The 25,003-nt window shown below is 48.6% G+C and overlaps 3 protein-coding genes across 7 annotated transcripts in view; 2 read left to right on the top strand and 1 right to left on the bottom strand.

The window, feature by feature from the left end:
- The first annotated feature begins 1,165 nt into the window (after window positions 1-1,165).
- On the top strand, window positions 1,166-11,470 carry LOC122387877. Its single transcript, XM_043378493.1, has 13 exons — window positions 1,166-1,587; window positions 4,340-4,444; window positions 4,731-4,865; window positions 5,748-5,912; window positions 6,165-6,370; window positions 6,748-6,954; window positions 7,169-7,298; window positions 8,533-8,699; window positions 8,816-9,230; window positions 9,449-9,649; window positions 9,848-10,018; window positions 10,396-10,558; window positions 10,761-11,470. Exons 1-13 carry the CDS (start codon window positions 1,483-1,485, stop codon window positions 10,901-10,903), a joined length of 2,313 nt encoding a protein of 770 aa, XP_043234428.1. The 5' UTR covers window positions 1,166-1,482; the 3' UTR covers window positions 10,904-11,470.
- Window positions 11,471-14,122: 2,652 nt separating this feature from the next.
- LOC122387871 lies at window positions 14,123-23,881 on the top strand. 2 transcript variants are annotated; one of them, XM_043378465.1, is made up of 3 exons: window positions 14,123-14,360; window positions 22,327-23,045; window positions 23,480-23,881. In XM_043378465.1, exons 2-3 carry the CDS (start codon window positions 22,349-22,351, stop codon window positions 23,713-23,715), a joined length of 933 nt encoding a protein of 310 aa, XP_043234400.1. In that variant the 5' UTR covers window positions 14,123-14,360; window positions 22,327-22,348; the 3' UTR covers window positions 23,716-23,881. The 2 variants fall into 2 exon arrangements, with proteins under 2 accessions (XP_043234400.1, XP_043234401.1); XM_043378466.1 differs by having other exon boundaries at window positions 14,147-14,377.
- A 162-nt stretch (window positions 23,882-24,043) lies between these two features.
- Window positions 24,044-25,003, bottom strand: part of LOC122387870 (helicase domino-like) — a 41,586-nt gene continuing 40,626 nt past the window's right edge. For all 4 annotated transcript variants that reach the window (XM_043378461.1, XM_043378463.1, XM_043378464.1 and 1 more), the window contains 2 exons: window positions 24,769-24,944; window positions 24,044-24,366 (listed from right to left, as the gene is read on the bottom strand). The gene's annotated coding sequence lies outside the window, so the exon portion shown is untranslated. The remainder of the gene's footprint in view (window positions 24,367-24,768; window positions 24,945-25,003) is intronic.

Below are 25,003 nucleotides of genomic sequence, written 5' to 3'. Positions count from 1 at the left end.
TGTTGTAAAATTTTAGCTGAAACACAATGTTGCAGATATAAATACGCCAAGGACATGCATACCGCATACCTACTGCATAGTGCATGCCTATTTTGCATCTCAGAAAGAAGAAGCATAACTCCTGTCTGACCATCGTAAAATAGGCGTTTCGTGTAACAAAATAATTCAAAAATTTAATAAAATAAGAAAGGCTCGGGTTGTGATTAGCAACGACTTTGACTTTTAAGTCCTAAACGAGCTAAAATGTAAAAAAAAAATCAAAATCTGCCTTCTCGAATTATATATCAAGAAATGAAATATGCAATATGAGGGTAGTCCCTATGGAATTTCGATTATAGTTGGAAGAATTTAGGATGAAATATGTCGGTAAAGGAATGCGTGTCTCTTGATGGCTATTGTAGGTCCTCCAGCTATAAACCTATAAAGCCATTTCGCATAGGTATCTCTTCACAATTCAAACAATGCGAAAGTAACGTCCATCTGGAAGCTTCATCCACCAAATGCACGTGAACATGCCCAATATCAAGAGCTACACTCGACGCACTCGACCACTCGACCCAAACCCAGGGTATATTGAGTGACGGGTAGGACGAACTTTGGTAGGCATTTCTAGTATATCTACTAGAAAACCTACTATATGTGGTCGGGACTAGCAAAAAGTTAGTTCAAACTAGAATATGGTAACGCTTATGGTCGGCAGTTGTGGCGCGCACGTGACATTCATTTCTTAAATTTCTAAAATAACAGGTTTTAGGGGCCGATTAGTGGGCAGATACATTCTATTAGCTATTCATAATTGATAATGCAAGCATTCAAGAATCTACATCATTCGATTCTAGCCGAAATCACGCGGCGCTCCCAGGATTCGAACTCACGACCCTCGGATCCGTAGCCCGATACGCTACCGACTGCGCTACCGAGGACCGCGCGCCGACGATCGGAGAGGCGGATCGCGGGTGCTGGCGTGCAGAGAAATCTTTACCCTGTACGCCGTAGAAGATCGGCTGGGTTTCGTGAAAAATGGTAGAGGAATTGTCGAAAGAAAATTCATCGATCTATCATTTGAGACTAAGAACCATTGATTCCTTCAAAGGTTGACCGAGATATCGCTCGCTGAAAACAGGCCATTTAACATGTAAACCCTATGGGCTGGTAGGAAATGTACGCCGTGGAGCAGCAGTGCTACCAACTAACTTCGGCGGGGGCCGCCCAAACCACACCCAAACTCGACCAGAGACATAACCTTGAACATAACAGAAGCCAGACAGAAGCGACAGAAGCTGCAACGGCTGCAACCGCTGCAATGCAGAAAGACCATGCACACGTTTAAGATGAGCCGAGCGGTCTCGATAGATTGAGGAAGGTGCAATGTTCATGCAATGTGGACGATTTTCTCAAAAGCGGATCACAATATTATGTTTTTAAGCTAAATTAAACGATTTAAGGCAAGTTTCATAACTCAAATACAGTTCGAAAAACAACATGGCTGAAGGGCAAAAGTCGCCGCCGAAGACAGGTAATGAAAAGCAACTATGCAAACGGGAAGACTTTACCGGATCTCTTGTCAAAATGACTCCAAAGGAAATGGTAAGAAAGTTCATTTTATGTAGTTTATAGCAAGCCTTATGCTTACGCGTTGGAATGCGTGTCGCGAAAGGAGCGTTTAGTCCTTACCGAATCTGGGATGCGGTTTTATCAACAGCTACTCCAAATATGTACGCTTATGCATGTAGGTGTAAGTGTATAAATGCAATAAATTTAACTCCAAAACATAGCGAAATGCTCATCGGCGATAGGGGAAGTTGGGGGAACGCCGAAGACTTTTTTTCTGACGCCCGTAGCACGCAAGGTAGACAACATAAGCTATTCTTATTGAAGTCATTCGAGAGGCCAGTCTTTTGCCTTTCAAACATACCAGGCGCATTTGATGAATTCGCATACCGTTAAGCGCACAAACTAAAAATATCAAAGAAGTGACTTTTTCGGCGTTGCCCCGGACTGCGGGGAAAGCCGAAAATGGGAGAAATGATCTACGGGCAATGCCGACATTGATGTTTTGCCATTTTATCTCAAACTTTATCCAGAATTCATCAAAGCTGACACGCGTTTTAAGAGCTTGAGGACGCGGTGCACACTGGAAGTTATAATTGTGTGATATAATAAGAAAATGTCAGGTAAATCATTCCTTATAGGTAACAGGCCGTTGTGTCGGTTGAAAGTGTAATTTGTGTGACTAAAAATACGCGTTGCTATTCTACAGCAGTAAAGTCCACGTAGCGTGCTTTTAACACGTGCGTAATCGCACGTTTTCGGCATTACCCCAGCCAGCCATACTTTCATTTGCAGGCCCATAACTTTTCAACGTGCTGTATAAATTTCAAATAGGCAGCACACTTATGCAAAGACATGCTAAAGATTACTTGACCGAATTGGCCAGACAAACGGTAGCATAATGAGTAAGAAATGCAGCTTCAAAGGCGCATGTAGTACAAGGGAAATGTACCTTGAAAACGCTCTTGGCGCCCTCACAGTTCCACGACAAATCGACAAATAAAAAATTAAATTTGCACCCTCATATTTTTTTCTTCGTTGAAAACTGGTGTAAGGGGTTGTGATGGGCGGGGAAGCCAGCTGTGGCAAGGATTTTTTTCTTCAAACAACGGTTTCCGAGATATAGCCGCGGGCAATTCCTGGAGTTCGCGCTGCAGCCCCTTGTTTGGGGGCCTATAACTCAGAAACTATTGGTTTTTTACGATAAAAACTTTATATGGTTCAACTCAGAATCAACCAACAAACATTTTGGCTATCTCGGATTTTCAATTTTTGAAAATTTTGATCACGTGACCTTTTGTCCTATTTTTCGAAGAGTGACCTTGATATTTTCCCCACTGAAAGTTGCAATTTTGTCTGATGACGATTAAAGCCTTATCGATTGTCATTCATATGCGATACTAAAAAAGTGGTTATCGCCCTGCGTTGACCTCAGGTCAGGTCATATTTATGACCTGTCCATTATTACGAGCGGGAGCGATAGTGAGATCTCGAGAATAAAGCAAGATAGCGACAAGCGGTAAACGGTAAAGGGTACACACGGATAAGGTCTATAATTTTTAATGAGGTCATTTTCAGGTCAGGTCAAAGATGACGTCACAGAAGCTAAAAGGAAGTCAAAATAGCGGCACTATACATATATATGAAGTTTTTCTCGAACAACTTTCAAGGTATCCCAGCTAGGAACAAACTAATAGCACCATCAAGATCCTCTCGTCGATCCGCATCGAAACATATGTATGTTGACCTCGAAAGGTCGAAAGGTCAAAAGTTGACCTTAGATCACATGACCTAAGGTCAACTTTTGACCTTTCGCTCTTTCGAGGTCAACATACATATGTTTCGATGCGGATCGACGAGAGGATCACGATGGTGCTATTAGTTTGTTCCTAGCTGGGATACCTTGAAAGTTATTCGAGAAAAACTTCATATATATGTATAGTGCCGCTATTTTGACTTCCTTTTAGCTCCTGTGACGTCATCTTTGACCTGACCTGAAAATGACATCAGTAAAAATTATAGACCTTATCCGTGTGTACCCTTTGCCATTTACCGCTTGTCGCTATCTTGCTTTATTCTCGAGATCTCGCTGTCACTCCCGCTCGTAATAATGGACAGGTCATAAAAATGACCTGAACTGAGGTCAACGCAGGGCGATAACCACTTTTTTTATTATCGCATATGAATGAAAACTGATAAGACTTTAATCGTCATCAGACAAAATTGTAACTTTCAGTGGGGAAAATATCAAGGTCACTCTTCGAAAAATAGGACAAAAGGTCACGTGATCAAAATTTTCAAAAATTGAAAATCCGAGATAGCCAAAATGTTTGTTGGTTGATTGTAAGTTGAACCATATAAAGTTTTTATCGTAAAAAACCAATAGTTTCTGAGTTATAGGCCGCCAAACATAGGGCTGCAGCGCGAACTCCAAGAATTGCCCGAGGCTATATCTCGGAAACCGTTGTTCGAAGAAAAAAATCCTTGCCACAGCTGGCTTCCCCGCCCATCACAACCCATTAGACCAACTTTAAGCAAAAAATAAAATATGAGGGTGCAGGGCACTTGTCGATTTGTCGTGGAACGCCCCAGTCGAAGTATTCCGAATGACGACTCGTAACAAACATGCGATAATTGTAGTCACTTAAGCTTCAGAGCATCACTGACAGGTGGCATCCATGTCTTACGGTTTTCGAAATATCTCGAATTTCGGCTTTGCCCCAACTCCGGCATTGCCCCAACTTCCCCTAACTTGCCTCACATCCTCGTTGTCCGACTGGCTAAACAGAGACTGCTGAAGAGACCACCGCGGGTGTTCAGCGAACAGTTCGAGGCTTACGTGGCGAGAGAAACAGAACGATGCGCCAATGCTACCAGCGAGGAGAAATTCCAGGTCAGTCCAAGGCCACCTACAGGTCAGTTCATATTCCCAACTGGGATGCAGATGTCAGAAACCTAGCTGGCAATTGTCATTGTCTTATCCATTGAGCTCTTACTTTTAAGACGTCTTATCAATACGAGCTAGTTGGCATTGGCTTGGAATACATCAACAATCCCTTCGAATGTTTTAACAAAATCTTTTCAATCCACTCTACTACCATGCAATCTTGCACATCCGTCCCTGATACCATCGAGCTGATCGTGCCTATCTAGTGCCCTATCGGTCACCCGTATTGCAGATTCACCGGGAGGTGTTTCAGTACACCATCGAGCAGTTCGGGGAGCATCGTCAGGTGCTCTGCGACATCAAGATGCAGTACGACAACGCCGTGAAGCGCCGGGACGAAACCATCCACCAGCTGCAGGAAACCAACGTAAGACCATTGGTATACCAGTATAACTCCTTTTGGGGCGACTAACGGAGCGAGCGAGAGGGTTGGCCTTGCACGTGCGAAATTGCGAGGGGGTACCTCCAACTGACTTGTGCACGGCACCCTACTAGCTGGTCTCCAGCGATGTGCCAAATTTGAGCACAATCGGCCCAGCCGTTCTCGAGATCTGGAAGCGGCACCCTGCACGTGCGCACGTGCAAAATGGGTCCCACCTGACTTTTGCACGGCACCCTACTAACTGGTCCCTAACCGTGTACCAAATTTGAGCGCTATCGGTCCAGCCATTCTCGAGACCTGGAAACGACCCCTGCACGTGCGCACGTGCAGCAGCACCCCAACTCTGGCACATGGATATGCATTGCTTAGTGAGTGCCTACCTACATGCCAACTTTCAGCGCAATCGGCCGGTAGTTACCAAGATATTGCAACAATTACAAAAGTGACACCTCTTCGTTTTGCACGTGGCACGTGCATAAGGGGTCACCCATATGCATCGGGAATAGTCCAATGCTTGGCAGAAGGAATGAAGCTATCCTACAAAATTACTGCATGTAAATCGGTCAAGTGGTTGCTGAGATATAAGCCTTGCAAAACCGTGACCACGGCCGGCCGGCCGGCCGGCCGCTCATACTCAGAAATTTCCGTTAATCTAAGGAAAGACTACGCTCGCTTCGCTCGCTCCGTAATCACAGGAAATTGTTCAATAAAAGGCGGCTGAAATGCGACAAAACAGAGGAATAGATTCGGTATTCCTGCTGGTCGTTGCCCAAGAATGACATCCCATTCTCGCAGCCTTGCGAGATCAGTGTCCCGACCAAACCCTCAGCATTCGATAGACATTCACACCCCGCGTCGGTGTTTCAGCGCCACCTGGTCACCGAGGCGGAGCTGCACGCGCGCCGGCTGAAGTCGGCCCAGGTCACCGCTCAGAAGGAGGTGGAGACGCTGAAGTTGACCCAGGCGCAGATGCGGCACCAGATGGCACTGCTCACCGACCAGAAACAGAAGATAGCCAAAGAACTGGAGGAGGTCGGTGCATCGGGGCATCAGCAGAGGATGAGCTATCTACATAGTGGCGTGATATAGGGCTGAAGTAGCAGGAGCGACAAGTTCAGGGCCTTATTTTGGAACCTTTCAAGTTAGAGCAACAACGTATGATGCTCGCTCAGTCAGTTAAACACGATTTCTTCACGGAACTGATCAATGTGTAGAAATTAAACCCTGAAGGACGATGTTGCAGGATCGGTTGTCCACCACAATCACACGCCCTGTGTGCCGCAGGTGCGCGAGGCGCTGTTCGTCGAGCGGCGCCGGTACCGGGAGGAGCACGAGGCCCACCAGATGGCCCAGAGCGACCTCACCGAGCTGACACAGCGGTACGACAACCTGCTGAAGCGGCTCAACAGCCGTCCGCCGCCCAGCGACACGAAGGCCACCTCCAACGCCGACGACCCCATCGTGCTGCGCGTGGCACTCAACAAGTGTCGGTACGGACGGGGCGTGGGGGGGGGGGGGAGGCGAGGGTTGGGAGAGAGTAGGCTGCCTGGATTTGCCAGAGACGGCTGAGATCGACAGATGCGGGCAGTATAAACGTTTGAGATGATACCTACTCACACACCGTGTGGATATCCGGCACAGTTAACTCGCTAGCGCTTTCCAGTTCTCCGACAGTCGTCATGTTGCTCTGCACCGGCGGTCTGTAAGCCTTTCTTCGTCAATGTAGTTTGATTGGTTGGAAGGATGATTTCCGAACACCCTCCAGTTGGAACTTGTTGAGTAGCCACCCAGACCCTCCGCCTGGCGATATTTAACCCGAGCCCGACGACAATAGCTTTACGTGACATTGTACCGGCCCGTGCCGCAGTGAGGAGCTATCTGCTGTGTCGGCTCGACTGGTCGTCATGGAAACCAGCTACACGGAGGTGGTGCCGCTGCGTGAGCTGAAGCTGGCACGCGCCGAGACGGAGCAGGTTCGAGCAGAGGGCGAGGAGCGGCTGGCGGCGCTACAGCAGGTGCTTCAGCAGGAGCGGGAGACAGAGGTGTTCCGGACGCCGCGACCCGACTGGAACAGGTCAGCTTCGGGCCCCAGAACAGACTTTACATTGGTGTCCATTTGATACAATTCCGTCGATTAATTGTCTTCGTTCGGCTTGAAATCTTGAAGTTGTTTCGGGATGAGAAGGTAGCTTGAAAGATACAGCGGACGCTAAAAAAGTTCCAACATTGCCTCTCGCTTATGTCAGCAACCATGGCTCCTCTCTGACACTGACCCTCTCCGTGGACAGAGCGGCGGCGTACGTGCCCGGAGGGGAGACAGAGTGGGGCCCGCTGAGGGCCAGCCTGCCCAGCTGTGACGTCATGCAGGTGCTGCTGGACCAGCTGTCGGCACCCGGACCGGACACTTTCACTGGACTGGTGAGTACCAGAGGACCATTGACCAGCTGTCTGTGGACGAATCGGACACGCTCGCTGGACTGGTAAGTCCTTAGGTAAGTCTCGATACCAGAGACATATGGCCAGCTGTCTGCGCCCGGACCGGACAAGTTCGCTGGACTGATGGCTGGTGAGTTCCGAAGCATGGATACCGCTGTCGACGTCTGGACCGAACACGAGTTCGGTCCTGGCCCTGAACTGGTACATACGTTCCGGTGGATACTGGATACTCGAAAGGCAATGAGCGAGAACGGTGATATTGAGTGCTCGAGGTACTCATAACACACTTCAAAGGCTGTGTAGGCCAGTTGTGCCGAATGAAGCTGCCGCGAAGTAAAGGTAATTCATATCCGCGAACAAACAGTATGGTAGCTGGATAGTGAAAACCAACTCTATTGCCGGGAGCATGGAGGCAAATTCAGAGTCGGACGAGCGTTCACAAAGCAGGAAAGTTGCCAAGGGAGTTCGTTGTAAACGAGTGGTGGAACGTGCCGTGCTCTCAGCTGGCACGGTCGTATGCAAATTAGCACTGGTATGACTTCCGTCACAGGGAAGCTTTAGCAATACGGCGAACAATTAATTAGGTCGGTACTTTGAAGTATTTTCATGCAAACTTCAATGCGTTCCAACGTCCGGGATTTGAGCTTTTACGAAAGCCATCTGATGGTATCCCGTAACGAGGATCAAACAGGTATCCAACAAATAGTAGATATATTGAAAATCGTGTAATTTCCGGGGCTCCGATTAGCGTGCAATCGCCTATCGAGAGCGCTATTTACTTACAGACTGGTGCTGCATTGTTTTACCCCGAATGACATCTCATCTTCATCTCATCTTCATCTTCGTGTGATCGGGTCAAGAGGCACGATGTCCTGTAGGGCCCGTTCTCGCCGATTTCCATAACTCCACTTAGTACTCAGTCTGTTACAGGAGTGGAGTACCAGATCGACTCCCAGTGCGCATCCAGCCTGTTCTTAAAGACGTTGACTGAGGGCGAATGTACAATTTCTGCTGGAAGTCCGTTCCAATCGTTAATACACCGTACATATGACTAATAAACCTCTGCTAAGTCCAATTATCACAAAACGAACGCCAATTATAATTTAATTTGATGGATAAAGCTCGTAAACTGTGACGGTGCCACTGCAGTCTGCAGAGTGTAGGATTCATCCGCTTCAAAGGCCCTGTGTTGCTGACCTATTTCTGCGTGCCACAGGGAACCGAATCGGAGCTCATCCCGCCGTTCCTGAAGTGGCAGGGTGAAGTACGAAACCTGAGAATAACCCGGCGACAAGTAGTGCATATCATATGCGACATCATGGAATGCAAGGAGAACAACGAAGATCCATTTCAGAGTTTCTTCATTCTCTACTTCAAAGAAAGGTAAGCGACCTCCTTGCTGTCACAAAACTTATGTTTCTTTGTTTTAGCGGAGTTTCAGGTAGAAATAGCCGGACAATGAGCCGCTAATTGCTCTTACGTTTTACCACATCCGACAGGTTCCCGTTCTCGTGGACTGAGTGGATCTACAGCTTCCACTACGCGCTGGAGCGTCTGACTGCCGACGACCCGCAGCACCTTCTGCTGGGCCTGGTGGACGGTGCCGGTACCGGGCCACACACGGACACAGGTACCCCGGCAGAGGAGCCTGTCGGGGCCCCGCCACCGCCGCAGCCGGCACAGCCTCCGCCGCCGCCGCCGCCGCCGCGGCCCCAGCCGGGCTCCGGCGCTCCGCGGCCGAGCGTGGCAGTGGCTCAGGGCCGACCGTCCATCCCAGCCGGCGGCGCCGGCTCCTTGGCCGACAAGTTACAGCAGATGCTGGAGCAGCGTCAGGCGCGGCTGTCGGTATCGTCCGGTCCCTCGGAGAGGTCGGCAGGTACCCCGGCCACGGCGCCGCCCAGCGGCCAGACCCAGGTCAGCTCGCGACGACAGTCCGTGTAATCCAGAAGGGGCATCATGTTCATTGTTCAATGTTTATCTTCATGCTTTTTATTAGATGCGATCAATTGTGTATTTTTTTTTTTTGTTCTCACCAAAATTGGAATAACGTCACACGATACCATGGAGCATATGCCAAAACTGAGCGTCAGGTTGTTTGTTTTTAGAAACATGACACGGTGCTGGTCGAACAGGTGGATAGTTCTGGTGCCGACACGCGCGGTGCCTCGGCGCCGGCCGCCCAGCCGCCGGTGCCTCCCGAGCAGCAGAACAGACGAATTCAGCTGTTCTGGAACATTCTGTACGGGAAGCAGCACGAGTCCGTGTACACGCGGAACCGGAACGCCCTCCTGCAGTTGCGAAAAGAGTTCTCCGTGGCCGACGCCGACAAACAGGTTTGTGATGCTGCCGTGTCTGATGACTTGACGGACGCTTCTTTCTAGCCAATGCTGTAGACATTCGAGCAATGCCTGTCCAGCAGTGCAGCGGAAGGGTATTTTATCGTTTTCATGTTCATCCGAAAACTTTCATCTTCAGCTACTGCCTCCTAAACGCACCACAATCTGCACCACTGACACGTCTGCCCGCCGCAGGGGACCGTTCTGTACGACTCACTCGGCCGTATCATCTCGGAGGCGTACTTCAGTATCAAGACAGACGAGGAGATCCAGCGGCTGGTGTTGGCGGCGGCGTTCGGGCGCACGGAGCTCGAGCCCGGTCACGTGCCGCCCGTCACCAACGTCAACTACGCCCGCTTTCTGGATGTGAGTCACGCCGCAGGCCGCCAAATACGATTAACCGTCCGCGCGTCGCCACAGCCGGCTGGGCGACTGGGTGTTTGTGTTGTGGGACAAGAACGATAGACGTGATAAATAATACGGAGACGTTTCCAAAACAGGCGATGAAGGTACGGATGAATAGGAATGATTTACGTTTGGCGTATTGCCAGATATTTGATTTAATTCCTCGAAGAACAGTGTTGAAATAAATGAAAAAATAGCAAGTGTTGATGCCGAAAAACGCAGCCTTTCAATATTCCGAGCAAATAACGTTGCAGATAACTGCATTATCTCCAGATCCATCTGATAGCATACATACACATGACGACTCTCTCGTGACACCACGTTCCCTCCTCCGTCAGATGTGCCGCGAGACGGACAGCGCGTTCCTGCAGGAGTTCTACCAGCAGATGGACCGAGCCAGCGCCGTGTACATCGACCAGCTGACGGAGCTGCTGAACGACGGCGATGTCATTCAGAAGAGCATCCTCACGCAGGCAGTCACCACCCTGACGCCGGACATCGGTACGGCGCTCGCTCAGCTTATACTCAGCTTGCCGACATGCTTCTTGCTAGTGTAATTCTAGTTCTTGGCTCTTGCTTCATGTTCAGATGCGGAAAAAGTAAATGGTAAAGCCGATTAGTGCTGTAAACTATTCACCGTAGCATACAGTTGTTGCTAGCTGTGCTATGACCGATGTGTGCCGTATGTCCCCGGTGCCGACAGCGGATGCCGAGCTGCAGCGGATCTGCGCCTGGGTGTGTCCCGCCGACGGGCAGGCCCTGTCGCTGGAAGAGTGCATCGACCGACTCAAAGGGCTACCGCTGCCGCCGGAGAGGACCGCCGCCGCCGGAGACGACGCCGTCTAAGGCGGCGGGACGGACGAAACCGAGCGACGACAGGCCGCTGACACCGCCGTCTGAGGCAGCGAAACGGACCAAATAGGAGACGGCAAGTGGCGGGGCGGAGCGAAGATACTTAGGACCTTAGAAGATGCTGCCTGAGGCGGCGGAGCGCGAGACGACGCCGTCTAGGGCGGTGGAGCGGGCGCCGGGCGACAACACCTGCTGAGGCAGGGGGATGGGCATCAGCGGCACCGCTGCTCGACACTACACTACAGCACTAAGCGCTGTATGTAGGTAGAAGGTGGATAAGTACAGGAAACGGTGCCTCGCTCCGTCACGCCAGGGGTTTAATGGGACGGCAAAATGATCATAGAATCAGATGGTCGATACCTTGCTTTCCGTCTTGGGGGAGGGGAGGGGGTGTTAAGTGTTTCGTGGTTACTGACCTCAAATAATATCTCAACTCATGCTTGCGTGCAAGACGGCGCACATGCCGAGCTGCACATGCGAATCTATGAATGCATTTATGTATCTGAGTGAATATGTGTGAGGCGATACGAGCGAAATAAATGCATGTGTTTATAGATATAAGCCATGATGAGCCATGATGACCAGTCAGGACTGCGGAGTCGGAGTCGGAATCAGTCGGAGTCGATAGATTTGACCGGAGTCGAAGTCGGAATCAATTTTGTAAGCCAGAGTCAGAGCCAGAGCAGGAGTTACGGGAAATCCATCGACTCCGCAGACCTGCCAGGGCTGCGGAGTTGAAGTCGGAGTTGGGGTCGGTCGAAGTTGACATTCCTGCCTGGAGTCAGAGTCGGCTGCCGACCAATAGCACAGCAGTCAGTCAGCATATCAATATTGCGGACTGACGGGAGCGACAACACATCCCGGCCCCCGGGACTGGAGAGGAAACGTCCAGAGGACACGCCTGCCGATAAAATGCGCTGTGGCAGCTCCGACTAGGCCGTCAACAACAACATACACCAGTCGCCAGTCGGCTAAGGAGACAGACAGTACCTATTAGTGACTCCGCTGACTGCCGAGCACTAACCTTCAGTCTCAGGCGGGAAACTCAAATTGTTGGTGTCGGATCGCGAGCATGCACGACAGTAAGAGCAGGTAAGCGTAAGCGGGTTGCCGGTTGCAACACGTCACTGATGAGCTTGATACATATGCCTGATTTGTCGCATGCAATTGCGGAGTTGCCTGAGTCACCACGGCCGGCAACTATCGACAATGGCATGGCACGGTTACTGATTTAGCTCACAGTTCACACAATCGACTCACAAGTCACAAGATGTGCTTTATCTCAAAGCTATACCACAAGCATAAGGCTTCAGTTTGAAGACATAAGATAAGAACACATCAGTCTGTAACTTACAAAAAGTTCAGGCTTCAAGTTCAAAGACATAACTCACCTCAAGCTCGTGTCAACCTCGTGTCATCGGCAGGTAAAAGCACCGCTCCCGGGCGTTGGGCGACCGCCTTGGGCCCGTCACCGTGCGATCGGGGCAAGGATCGGGGTTTGTGAGCACAATTGCCACATTTGACGTTTCGATTTTGATTTGCGCTCGCAATAATCGCGCATAGGTATATCGCGCTACTTGCGCGCTACGTGCAACTTGAACTGCATGATACGTAAGTTGGGCGTTATGCACCCAAACCCACATAATGATAAATCCTCGCTCAGCCTCTCCGTTTGCAATTGTACTGCACTGGTGAGATATGCATTTATATTGATATACACACGTGAGTACGACCCACACAACCCTTTCCTTGCCCTTTCTTTCCCGTGTGACTTGTGTGTAGCACCAGGCATAGGTAGGATTGTGATTGCAGGATTGCAAAATCCTGATTGCATTCCTTTTTGGTGGATTGCACCTGGATTTGAAATCCATTCCAAAAAACAGGATTTGATTGCGGATTGGATTGCATCATACTTCCAATGTTTGCAATCCAATCCGGATTGTGTTTGATTAGTGCTTTGAAATGGTTTGTAGCGATTGAAAATTATGAGATCGGCTTCATCGGCTTAATGTACTTTGCTCTCAAGGGCTTTACATCGAAACTTGAAATAATTTAAACGCTTTTAATTTAAACGCTCAAAATAATATACGCTGATGAACTACATAGGAAGGGCCGGTCCCGTAGCTCAGTTGGTAGAGCGTTGGACTCCGCGTGGGGAGAGCACGCATTCCCGGTTACAACAGTCCGGGTTCGAAGCGCGACGGGCGCTTGACATTTATGGGCCTCCTGACAGGTATGGCTGCGGTTGGTGGCAGGCCGTAGCCACAGCCAGGTGAAGTCAGTGAGGGGACCGGCCGTGCGCGACTATGTGCGCACGTGTTAAACTTTGGATTCTAAATTCTGCCATAGAACTGGAATTGCGCGATCGGAAGGTCAGGGTCACCGCAACAAGCTTCGCTTAGCGGTGGCTCTGTCCTTGTGAATCCTTCCCATCAAAAGATTCGAACTAAATTTATAAGAAAAGGGCAAAATTACGTATTTGAGGGCGAGTTTTAAAAACATAAAACACTGGTTGGGTAGAGGTTTAAATGTGGGGGTGTTTGAGGCAAAAAATATTTCCCATAAAATAGCTGTGTTTTAGATAGGAATTACTCGCAAGACTAGGTACTAGAAATGGGTGATTTGGGGATGGAGGCACGGCCCTAGGCCCCCTCCCTCCCCCCAGATCCACTAGTGCACATAATAATACAACAGGATTGCAAAAAAGGATTGCGGATTTGATCACAATCCAAGTGAAAAAAGGGGATTGCGGGTAGGAATGCAATCCACTTCGGCACTAGGAATGTGGATTGGGAATGCAATCCTTTCAAAAAAGATTTTACCGATGCCTGTGTAGCACACACACAAAGTACACACACACACACGTGATGTTGTTTACAAAATGCAAGCAAGGCTAGATAAAAGTAAGCATTTAGCATATGACCTTACACAGACTGAGGAAATACTTTGACCAATGGTGACCCCGAATGTCATACAAAACCGAGTCTACTTCTTTATAAATTTGATTTTTTTGGGCAAAAGTAATTCTTGTTTGCTATTATAATGTCCATAAGATGAATCAATGATACATAAGGTATACTTTTTCTGAAAATAGTGTTGTGATTCATTCAAAATTTGGCAAATTGTAAAAGTTTTATGCAAAATCAATGACGTCATTTATCTCTTTATTGATATATGATTTTTCAACGTCACGGTTGGCAGCTTGCGGCGTTTAAGACAAACTATGGCGCAGAGAACGGGTGGGAGGTGTGTAGTGTATTGTATTTAAATACTTTTAATTGTTTGTAGTCCGGAGAAAAATAGTGTCTGTTTTTCAATTTTTGTGTCTTAGTCATATAATGCAGTGGTAACGGGCTGCTGGATGGACAGAAACACATACAGAACGCTGAACAGTGCCATAACTTATGAGTGGGCCAGGCCAGTGCATGACTCACAATTTCTGAGCAAAAGTGTAGGTATGTAGACTAGGTAAGGGTCGAGCAATCGTGGAATGATAAAAATTGCATTGAAAAATATTGATTTCATTGATGTGCATTGATTTTTATCAAACTTCTGTCCACTACTGTCACTGTCCATTATGTAATATTTTGAACCATGCTCAAAAGTTGAGTTTTTCCGAGTTTCTTGTGCTTTAGTCATTGCAATCATATTCAATGCCTGCATAGGTAGGTACTTATCACTTATGCACGTGAACTCTTTTTAGGTCCATGTAGAGACTGAGGGCTGAATCCAGCAAATGTATTATACCATTAAATAACTTTGAAGAAAGACTGAAATTCAAGGGGATGTTTTGGTGAATAATCAAGCAAATTAAATCACTTCATTTTTCACCATTCCCAAGACTAGTCAAGTGGCTTGCAAGTTGCACTGTTAAATTCACAATGCCTTTATTTAATTTCTGTACTTAAGTAGGTAGGTAGGTAGCTCAGTTGGGGAAACTACGAGGCGAAAGTAAAAAATTTGATTGGTCAATAAATTGACTTTTGATGACCATATATGGGCATAAATGCAGCCCCCGCTACTAAGGGTGAAAAACGGTATAACAAGCCGGTACTTGCAGTATCACGTCCACTTATCAGAGAGAAAAGGCTTCCATTCTCCACTAGGAATTAGCGTGATTTGATTAAATTCGGCGAATTGACTCGAAAATGGCGATAGGAAAACGGCTTTTCTGCAGGTTCTGGGCGTCACAATCAGCTGGCCATTCAATAAATGGATTGGTTTTTTGAAAGAAAATTGTTAATAGATTTAATTTAATTACAATAAACAAAGATATTTAATTGTAAAATAATAACTAAACCACAATTAGAAAAACCAAAAACAAAATAATAAAAAATGACATTTTTAAAACACGGTACTGCTTATATTTTTTGGCGCGTCTGTTTCAATCCGCCATATCAATATTTGCCCATCACTGATTGGACTTGTGTTGTAACTCTGCGATTTAGAGCCGCCAGTTAATTCTGCACCGAGTGAGTGTGGGCCTTATGTGGTTAAAAAACATTCTTATGCCTTATTTTTCATTTGAATGCTAGGATGCATTGAAAAGATGAAGTTGTCTGATTTTATGACCATATATGGTCATCGCCCCGCCCACTCCAGCCGTTGATTGGCTAATCCATTTTTTGTTTGGCTCCTCGTAGTTTCCCCCAACTGAGCTTCAGATTTCAAGGAGGAATTGTACGGTTTTCTGGAGGCCACGTGTGAGGACGTTTCCGGAGAGGAGAGACATAAGCGTCAAGATCGAGAAGTTGCTATTTGGTTATTGCTTTTCTTTAATTTAATTGTCTTTGAGAGAGGACTATTAACTGGAGGGTGGTGAATATTCCACCGACTGGTTTTCGCTGTTGAGTTCATTCAAGGCCATTTCATTTGTACTTGTAGTTGCATTCGGAGGTCGGTAAGTAGGCGTATGGATTGGACGTGATGGAGGGGCCAAGGGCCTTAAAACGGACAAGAGTGGATGAAATGAGTTTCTGGGGAGATGCAGATGAAGGAACCCAGGGGGTTTATCTGCAACTCAAACTTACATCTGGGAAAAGTGTGAAGGAAAGAGGGTGGCCATGGGTTCAAACCTGTGTCCGAGGCATTCTTGGCGGACGGGAAAAAGTAGCCAAAGCTAACTTCATGGCAGACGGGTCTTTGCTAGTCAAGACCAAAAACGAGGTACAGACAGACAAACTCTTAAAGGCCCAACTTTTTGGTGGTGAGGAGTGTGTCGTACAGAGGGACGCGAGACTGAATCAGAGCAAGGGTATCATACATGCGCCTGACCTGATTGACTTGTCAGAGTTGGAGATCTGTGGTTGGTTTGAGGAGTTTGGTGTGGTTGGCGTAAAAAGATTCACGAGGAAGGTAGGGGAGGAAGTTCAGCGCACGCCCACTCTTCTTCTTACCTTCAACACCCCAACATGTCCCTCACAGCTCCAATTTGACTATGTCAGGTACCCAGTCAAGAAGTACATACCAAACCCACTTCTTTGCCACAACTGTGGGAAATACGGACATGCACAGGAAAGGTGTAAGGCTGAGTGTATATGTCTGAACTGTGCCTCCAAAAAACATGAAGGGACTTGCTCTCCAAAGTGCATCAACTGTGGTGAGGCTGGACACGGCTGCCTCTCCAAAACCTGCAGTGTTTGGAAAACCGAGAGGGACATATGTGAAATTAAAGTGGACAGAGATGTCTCCTATGCCCATGCTCGTCGTATCCATCGCACAGAGAGGGGGAACTTGCCTCCTGAACCACGCTCCTTTGCAGCAGTGGTACGGAACTCGAGTGAAAGTGTGCGCTGTGACGATTCCCTGAGAGTCAGAGTGGAGAATGTCGAGCATAAGCTTGACAAAATGCTCACGCTACTGGAAAGACTATTACAGCTCCACAGTGCCACACTCACCAAAGAAATGGGCAACACCACAGAGACATCTCTGAACCCAACACCAACTCAGGCAGAGCCTTCAGTGGCACAGGCACTTGCCAACACGCCCTCAACGAACCTCTCCCAGCGACAAACCGTATCAGACAGTGAGAACGAAGGCAGCAGTGACACCTCAATGTCTGACACTGAGGAAACAGAGACTACGCCTCAAAACAGATCACAACGGGAAACTGTTAGCCCACCCTCCCCTCGGGAAACTCACCAGCTGGACAAGCGGAGTACAGGTAGATCACAAAAGAGGGTACAGCATGGGTGCCCACAGGAAAAAAGGGAAGACTCTTCCCCACATATAGGGAAAAGATCTGGGAAAGTCACAGATAAGAAAAACACATCCAGAATGCCAAGCCTCACCAGGATGGCATTCACTCCAGGTCCTCCTGCAGGACCACCCCAATTGTAGTCAGGAAACCACCAGACCTACTCATAGGTATAATCAGGGTGTTATACCTTTTGTTCATATTGAACATATTGTACTATTGTTATTTTTGTGTCATGTGTATGACAAGGTATACTATGTATACCAAACTTGACACAATGCATCATATCAGAGCTGAAGTCAGCAACTATTTATTTTTGTTTTGTTTTTGTTTCATGCCTAGGCGATTTCAAAAGCCAGGCACCGGACTCTCTCTAGAGAGGGCCACATATGTGTTTGCGACTCAATGTTTATTTACGGCTTTAGACACTCTATTAATATGACTCCTCAAATCCTTCAATGGAATGCACGTGGACTTATCGGAAAGTGGGCCGAAGCAAAGCCACTATTCACGCAAGGGCAATTTAAGGTTATGTGTCTGCAGGAGACCCATTTCCTGGCAGACGATATATATGATTTCAATTTACCACGATTTACGAAATATAGCAGCTTTTCTCCCAATGGAGATCGACGAGGTGGAGTGACAATTTATGTTACCAATGATGTACCACATTTTCAGCTGAATTTACAGAGCTCCCTTCAGGCAGTGGCCTGTGCAGCAAGATTGAACAATAGAAGAATCACTTTTTGTTCCTTGTACCTTCCCCCAACATACAACTTCACATTGCAAGAGCTCACAGATCTCATTGATGAACTACCTAGACCGTTCATCTTATGCACTGATGCTAACAGCAAGCACCTGATGTGGGGTGCCCCTCATTGTGACAGAAGAGGGATTTTATGGTTAGATGTTATCAATCACTTTGGTCTTCGTATTCTCAATGATGGACAGCCAACACGATTAGACGAAGCTTCGGGGGAGGTTTCCCACATTGATCTTACACTTGCATCAAGCGATATAGCGCACATTATAGATTGGAACACTGACAAAGACCTCCGTGGCAGTGATCATTTTCCAATTTACCTGAGCCTTATTGATGCTATGCAAGGTTTCATTGATCTCCCAACCTTGTTTTCAGGCTGGAACATGAAAAAAGCAAACTGGACTGAATTCCAGACCCAATGTGCCTTTCATTTTGACGATGACATGGGTATCGACAATTATGACGCTATCACCAACGCTATTATTGAAAATGCCCAAAAGTTTATACCGTCTAGAAACGGAAATGGAAAATACCATTGTCCATGGTGGAATGATGGATGCAAAGAGGCGATTCGGGATCGACGAAGAGCTCAAAACAGGATGAGGAGGGATCCTCACTCTGTTTTCCTTCGAATCGAGTATAGGAAACAAAAGGCGAAAACGAGACGTGTGCTTAAGGACGCACAGAAGGCCTCATGGCACGAACTTTTATCGATTTTTAACCACCGCACCCCAATGAACAGGTTATGGGAAATATTGCGCCGGTTTACACATAAAACCAGAACAATGCGACCTTTCCCTGTACTTAGTGTTCAAGGGGGAGGTCTTGTCGATGAACCTCTTGCTGTTGCCAACATGTTCGGAGAGTTCTTTTCGAATATGAGTGCTAGAACGAACTATTCTGACAGCTTTTTAGCTCACGAGTACGAGCTCCGTGAAAACTTACCGGATTTTGACGACGATAACCACGAAGAGTACAACCAACCCTTCTCGATGCGAGAACTCATGAGTGCCATTAAACACTCTGGGTCGACGGCTGTTGGGCCGGACCAGATCCACTATGACTTTTTCAGACATATGCACGAATCCCAGATTGGAGAACTACTGACATTGTTTAACTTTATATGGACGAATGATGTTTTCCCGAACTCATGGAAACATTCGTTCATAGTCCCGATACTTAAACCGGGGAAAGATTGCAACAAAGTGGAATCCTACAGGCCAATACAGTTGACTTCTTGCATGTGCAAGCTGCTTGAGCGAATGATTGCCAAACGACTGAGCTGGTGTTTGGAACGACATGATTTGTTGTCGACCTACCAATGTGCCTTTCGTCCAGGGAAATCAACGGTTGATCACCTGGTACGAATCGACTCGCATGTTCGTGACGGTTTTTTGCATCACTGCAGCACCCTAGGAGTTTTCCTGGATATAAAGTCGGCCTACAATATGGTTTCACCGACCGTGGTACTTCACAGAATGTACCAAATTGGTTTCCGAGGTCACCTGATGCATTTTGTGAATAATTACCTTACGAACAGAACCTTCCAGGTACGGTGTGGAGTTTTATCAGATGTGTATCAACAGGACTATGGTGTGGTTCAAGGAGGAGTCATTTCACCTCTACTGTTTAATATTGCGATTGACTCTCTGTCTGACCGAATTCCACGACACGTCTCGCTAGCTATATACGCTGACGACTGTACTATCTGGTCTCAGGGACGCTCAATTGAGAACATCTCCATACTGATACAGCAGGCCTTGAACTGTATAGGGGAATGGGCCAACGAGAATGGGTTTACGTTTTCAGCACATAAGTCCAAGGCTATACTATTCCGCCGAGGGCTTCGACGTGTGGATGCCAATTTACCACCGCTGATGCTGAACAATGACTGTATTCCCCTGGTACAGCAAGTGAAATATTTAGGGATGATACTCGATTCTCGTCTGAATCTATCCACACACATGGAATATACGAAAGGCAAAGCGATTAAGAGAATTGCTATCATGAAAAGCATCGCTGGAAAAAGATTTGGCGCAGACCGAGCGACTCTACTCAGACTGTACTCGACGCTTGTCCGACCTATCCTCGAATATGGATCACACATCCTTGATGGGGCTGGCCACAGTAAAAGCAAGGCGTTAGAAACTGTACAAAACATGTGTCTCCGCATAGCAACAGGAGCGTTACGCACTTCTCCGGTAAAAGCCATGCAGGTTGATACCCATGTGTTTCCACTCGAACTGAGACGACAAGGCCTACTCCTCAGGTATTATTTAAAGATGGTGAGCGACAACCGACATCAGAACTACTCACTGATGTCCACAGTCTCCACTGATCAAACATACGAGGATGTTTCCGAGACATACATGCAAAGAATCGCTGGGATGCCCCTTAAATTCCGGCTGAAGCGGTTATTCTCCTCCATGCAGTTTCTCCCACCTGGTAATATCACCAAACCTGAAGGGAATATTCCACCATGGTTGCTTACTGAGATTGATGCTGTCATGTTGACGGAGAATAAACGAGCAATGACAGACGCTGATGTCCAGACGGCTTTCCATGAACTTATCGCCACTTACCCTGGTTACAGGATATTCTTTACCGATGGCTCTAAAACGGACACGTCAGTCGGTTGTGCCTTCACATTGAACAATGCCTTTTTTTCTTTTAAGCTTCCTGGTGAAGCCTCCATATATACTGCCGAACTGTTCGCAATCCTCGCAGCAATGGAATATATCCGAGACAACCGAGTACAACGAGCCGTCGTTTGCACCGACTCTCAGTCTGCGGTCATAGCGCTGACCTCACAAAGTCGGGAGCATCCTCTACTGGTAGATATATTAGAGCTGTACCACATGAACTGGCGAGACGGACTTCTTTGCACGGTGGTCTGGATCCCAGGACATAGAGGGATTTCTGGCAATGTTCGTGCTGATTACTGGGCAAAGAAGGCACACCAAAAAGACCGAACCACTCCGGTCAAAATGAGTTACAGAGAACACATTCCTCGTGTGACGGAATGCATCTCAAAGAGATTCGCCAAAGAGTGGGAAGAGTATAGATCAACCCAACTCAAACAAATTAAGCCACTCACCGGACATTGGAAGTCCTGTCACCGCAAAAATCGTACAGAGGAGGTGATACTGTGCCGACTGAGGTTGGGACACACCGTTCTTACTCACTCTTATATTATGGATCACACTCTTCCACCGATATGCGACACATGTGATGATGACTTGGATGTTTCACATCTTCTTCTTGATTGTCGACGTTTTTCCACTAAGAGACAGAGTCTGAGAACGATCTGTCGAATGGCTCGTGTTCCTATGAGTCTAAACACATTGCTAGGTGATAAGGACATCACCATCATAGACGCGCTGTTTCTTTTTCTCCAACAGTGCAATCTCATCAACAAATTGTAGAGCGTTCTCCAATCTCCAGTCCAATCTTACTTTCCTCTATGCATCGACTTCTGCACGGATTGTTTATTTGTGATTGCTCAACTCGTTTTTTTCACATTCATTTGTCTGTGTTGATCATTTGTACATGCAGCCTTTGGCATGTACATCCTCTGTCACACCTGCTCTTGGATAAACGGATTAAGCGGCGCATTGTTTTGTTTCTCTCTGCGCGATGATTCTCTCTTTTATATGCTTACCTCACTGTGCTCAAAATATGCTGTTCGTATGCTCCCCATCCATACGTTGATCGACATTCGACACCCACGACTGGATGCCCTGTACATGACTTCCTTCAGGGTACCTACCAACTATGTGTGCACGGTGGCGTGGACAAGATGTGATTGATTGTGACTTGCGAGTGCTCTATCTGACACCGATGTGATTGCTCGTTACCAGCACGCTGCACCACAGCTGTGTCTGTGACGATTGTTACGAGATGTTACTTGACTTCCTCCGATCGTTGTGTAACTGACCCATGTATGACCTAAGTAGTGTCGTTTAGTTAGTGCCTATCTGACCGAACTTTGCTCTCTCCCGCTTTTAGCAATCTTAACTAGTAGATTACATCAGATCAAAGTTGTGTGAACTAACAAGATTAATATAAAGTAGAAGAGGAAATAACTTAACATTAACTTTACCTTGCCCTTCTCCACGAAAAGTCCTTGCATACCCTTTCCCAGCTATACCGCATCCTTCAGAGCCTTGCTTAGTGACCCTGCTTAGTTTCCCAAAAGCAAAATCGCCTATCAGCGATACAAGACGAGACACCGAGTGAGAGAAGAAAGAAGATGGACGCTTGAGCCCTGGCAGCTACGCGCCCTAATCCAACAACAACAACAACAACAACCCAACTGAGCTTATCTGTGATAAGAACAATGCATAATCTTTTATTGAATTACAGAACTCCTCAGCCACCTGTTCAGTCATATAAAAAATACCATCATTATAATGCAAGGCCCTTTGTAGTTTCATCGAGTCTGGGTTTTGTTTTTAGCCACCGCGATCTGCCAGAGCCGATGGACAGCTACCTGCAGTCGTGCTGCGGTGACCACCTGCAGTGGCGCCTGCCGGACTCGCTGGAGGCCGGCTGGGCGGCCCTCGGCGTCACGGTCGCCGCCGGCCTGGTCTGTGTGCTGCTGCTGCGGCGGCTGAGGCCGGCGCCGCCGCCGCCGCCACCTGACCAGTGCCGCTCGCTCGACTGCACCCGCTGCCACGGTGCCGCGGACGCGGCGGACCGGGCGGCAGCGCGGCTGGAGCAGGCCGCCTCTGCCGGTCAGCCCGTGTCATACAGGGTGCGCTGCGCTGTGGCGGAGTGGCGCCGGACCGGCGGCGCAGGCGAGCCGGCCGGCCGTCTGATGGTCGCCGAGCTCTCCGAGCGTGTCTGGTGGGACACCGCGCACGAGGCCGACCAGCGCCGGCTGCGGCTCGCTGCCGCCGCCATCGCCGCAGACTACCGGTGGGCGCGCGACCAGCCGCACCGCTGGAGCGTCAACTCGAGTCCGGCCGGCCGGTGGCGGCTGTTCTGGCTGGTGAACCAGGGCTGCAGTCGACTGGGCCCCGGGGAGTGTGCTGCGACCCTCGCTGCCGTCGACTCCCTGGCCGGAGCGATGCGGCACACGGTGTTCTCAAACGTGTGCTTCTCCGTGCTGGAACCGGGCACCAGCATTGAGCCTCATCTGGGACCCACCAACGTGCGAGTGCGGTGTCATCTCGGTAAGCGGAACTGAGAGACACGGGCGTTGATTTCTTGATGAAAGGTCTAAAGCAATCGTGATGTCTGACTCTGTTATTCGTATAGTATCTCTTGAAAGCACCGATATAGGGGAACTATGGTACCGGTGGACCAACGGCTAAAATCGGTTCGACGCTCGCTCACCACTTTCTCTCCAACATCTCCATTTCCCGCCCAGGTCAAGTGGTTCAGTGACTCAAGTCCTCTCTCGATCAGGCTTGATGCACCGGTGTAAAATGCTCTTAGCAGTCGGCGCGCGTTTAAAGCCCCAGTAAATAAAACCGCCACACTGTGTATCGGTACTTTCAAGAGACTACGCATATAGCCTTGCGACGTGTTTTATCCCCCCGATGACAAGATACATTCTTTTCGTCTGGTTTCTCGACGTCTGACGTCCTCCCCGTGGCGTCGTCAGGTCTGGAGGTACCGGACGGATGTCGGCTGGTAGTGGCTGGTGAGGAGCGCCCCTGGACCCGCGACCGTTGCCTCCTGTTTGACGATTCGCACCTGCACCACGCCGAGCACTGCGGGCAGGCCGGCGAGCCACGCGTGGTGCTCATGGTCGATATGTGGCACCCGTTGCTGACGGCAGACGAGCGCAGACTGCTGGAGGAACTGCTCCGGCCGCCGGATGCTCACACCAGCCAGTGATGGGATGCCTCCTCACAGATATGCGTGGAAACTTAAACCGACTGTGATATAATTTAATGGAGGGTAAGTGACGGGATCAATCCAAAAAACTATTCCCAGGTAGTGGTCATCGCCCATATCATGGAGCGGTTTGGGAATATATATTCAGAGATGTTTTGTTTGATCATCATGTGTTATGCATCGAGTTCAGTATTGAAATGTGTGCTTCAGCTTGGTTTCAGCGTACCTGCAGTCATTTTTCCGCCGTAAATGTTTCCGTAGCTGGTACGATTGTCCAGAACCACCCTCCAACGACATAAACCTCTCTCATTCAACAGTCAGAAACCAGTTACAATAACACACGAGTTTATTCATAGTAGAGCACCGTCAGTGACAATGATCGGCAATATGCGAATACGTGACAATAGTGGATCGATCACATGGGGCGAGAGGTGATGATGAGATGCTGAGGGGATGCGAGCCCGCGGCCCGGCCGGGGCTGATGAGGTGACTGCGAGCGCACGGTGTCAGCGATGAGTGAGTGAGTGATGAGGACGGGTCGCAGGGCTGGGCCCCGTCTCAGTACAACCTGAGCGGTCCACTTGTCTGTCTGCCGCGGCCCGCCGGCCCGCGGCGCGGTCCGCAGCCGTCGTCCGTCGGCGGTTTCGGTGTCTGCCGGACGGGTGGAGACAGGTCAGCCGGCGAAACAACACAGCATGCACGACCAATAACACTGGCGGGACCGCTAACAGTATCAAAGTTATTCACATTGCACGTAACCAAATATAAATTATGAACATTAATCAATCCGGCGTTACTGAAAACGTCCCCACAAAGATCGTTACAATTGTGTTTCGCCGCAAACTTTGTTGGTGTTTGGGGAGCCGACGGGACCAGTCGGTGCCGAAGACCGACGCCGCGGTCTCGTCGGCAGCGCGTCCCACGGAGCACACCGGACGACACGGGGCCGCCTGCTGTACCGCCGGTCGTCACCGAACACGGTCAATGAGCAGACCGGACCGGTAATTTCCGGCGGATTGCCGCCGTTCTGGGGGACTCTGCTGCGTTACTAACCTGGTCTGGTCCACTCGCGTGGACTGTCGCCTGGGCGTCCAGTGAAGACAGTTATGACAATCATGAAGTTGCCTTCGAGCGGGCACAGCAATCGTGTCCGCTGTTTAAAGATGTTGCAGCGAGGAACTCTTGTTTTAGCTAATGCAGCAGCCGGTCCATCAGAATTACGCCGTGCCCTGTAAGACGAATCGCGCAAACTATGCGATTGATCCATCATAAAGATACGGTCCGGTCC

This window comes from Amphibalanus amphitrite, unplaced genomic scaffold (assembly GCF_019059575.1).
Source record: "Amphibalanus amphitrite isolate SeventyFive unplaced genomic scaffold, NRLGWU_Aamphi_draft 000301F_arrow, whole genome shotgun sequence".
NCBI classification, from domain to species: Eukaryota; Metazoa; Arthropoda; class Thecostraca; order Balanomorpha; family Balanidae; genus Amphibalanus; species Amphibalanus amphitrite.
Note: the sequence above shows the minus strand (reverse complement) of the source record. Positions and strands in the feature narration are given on the sequence as shown.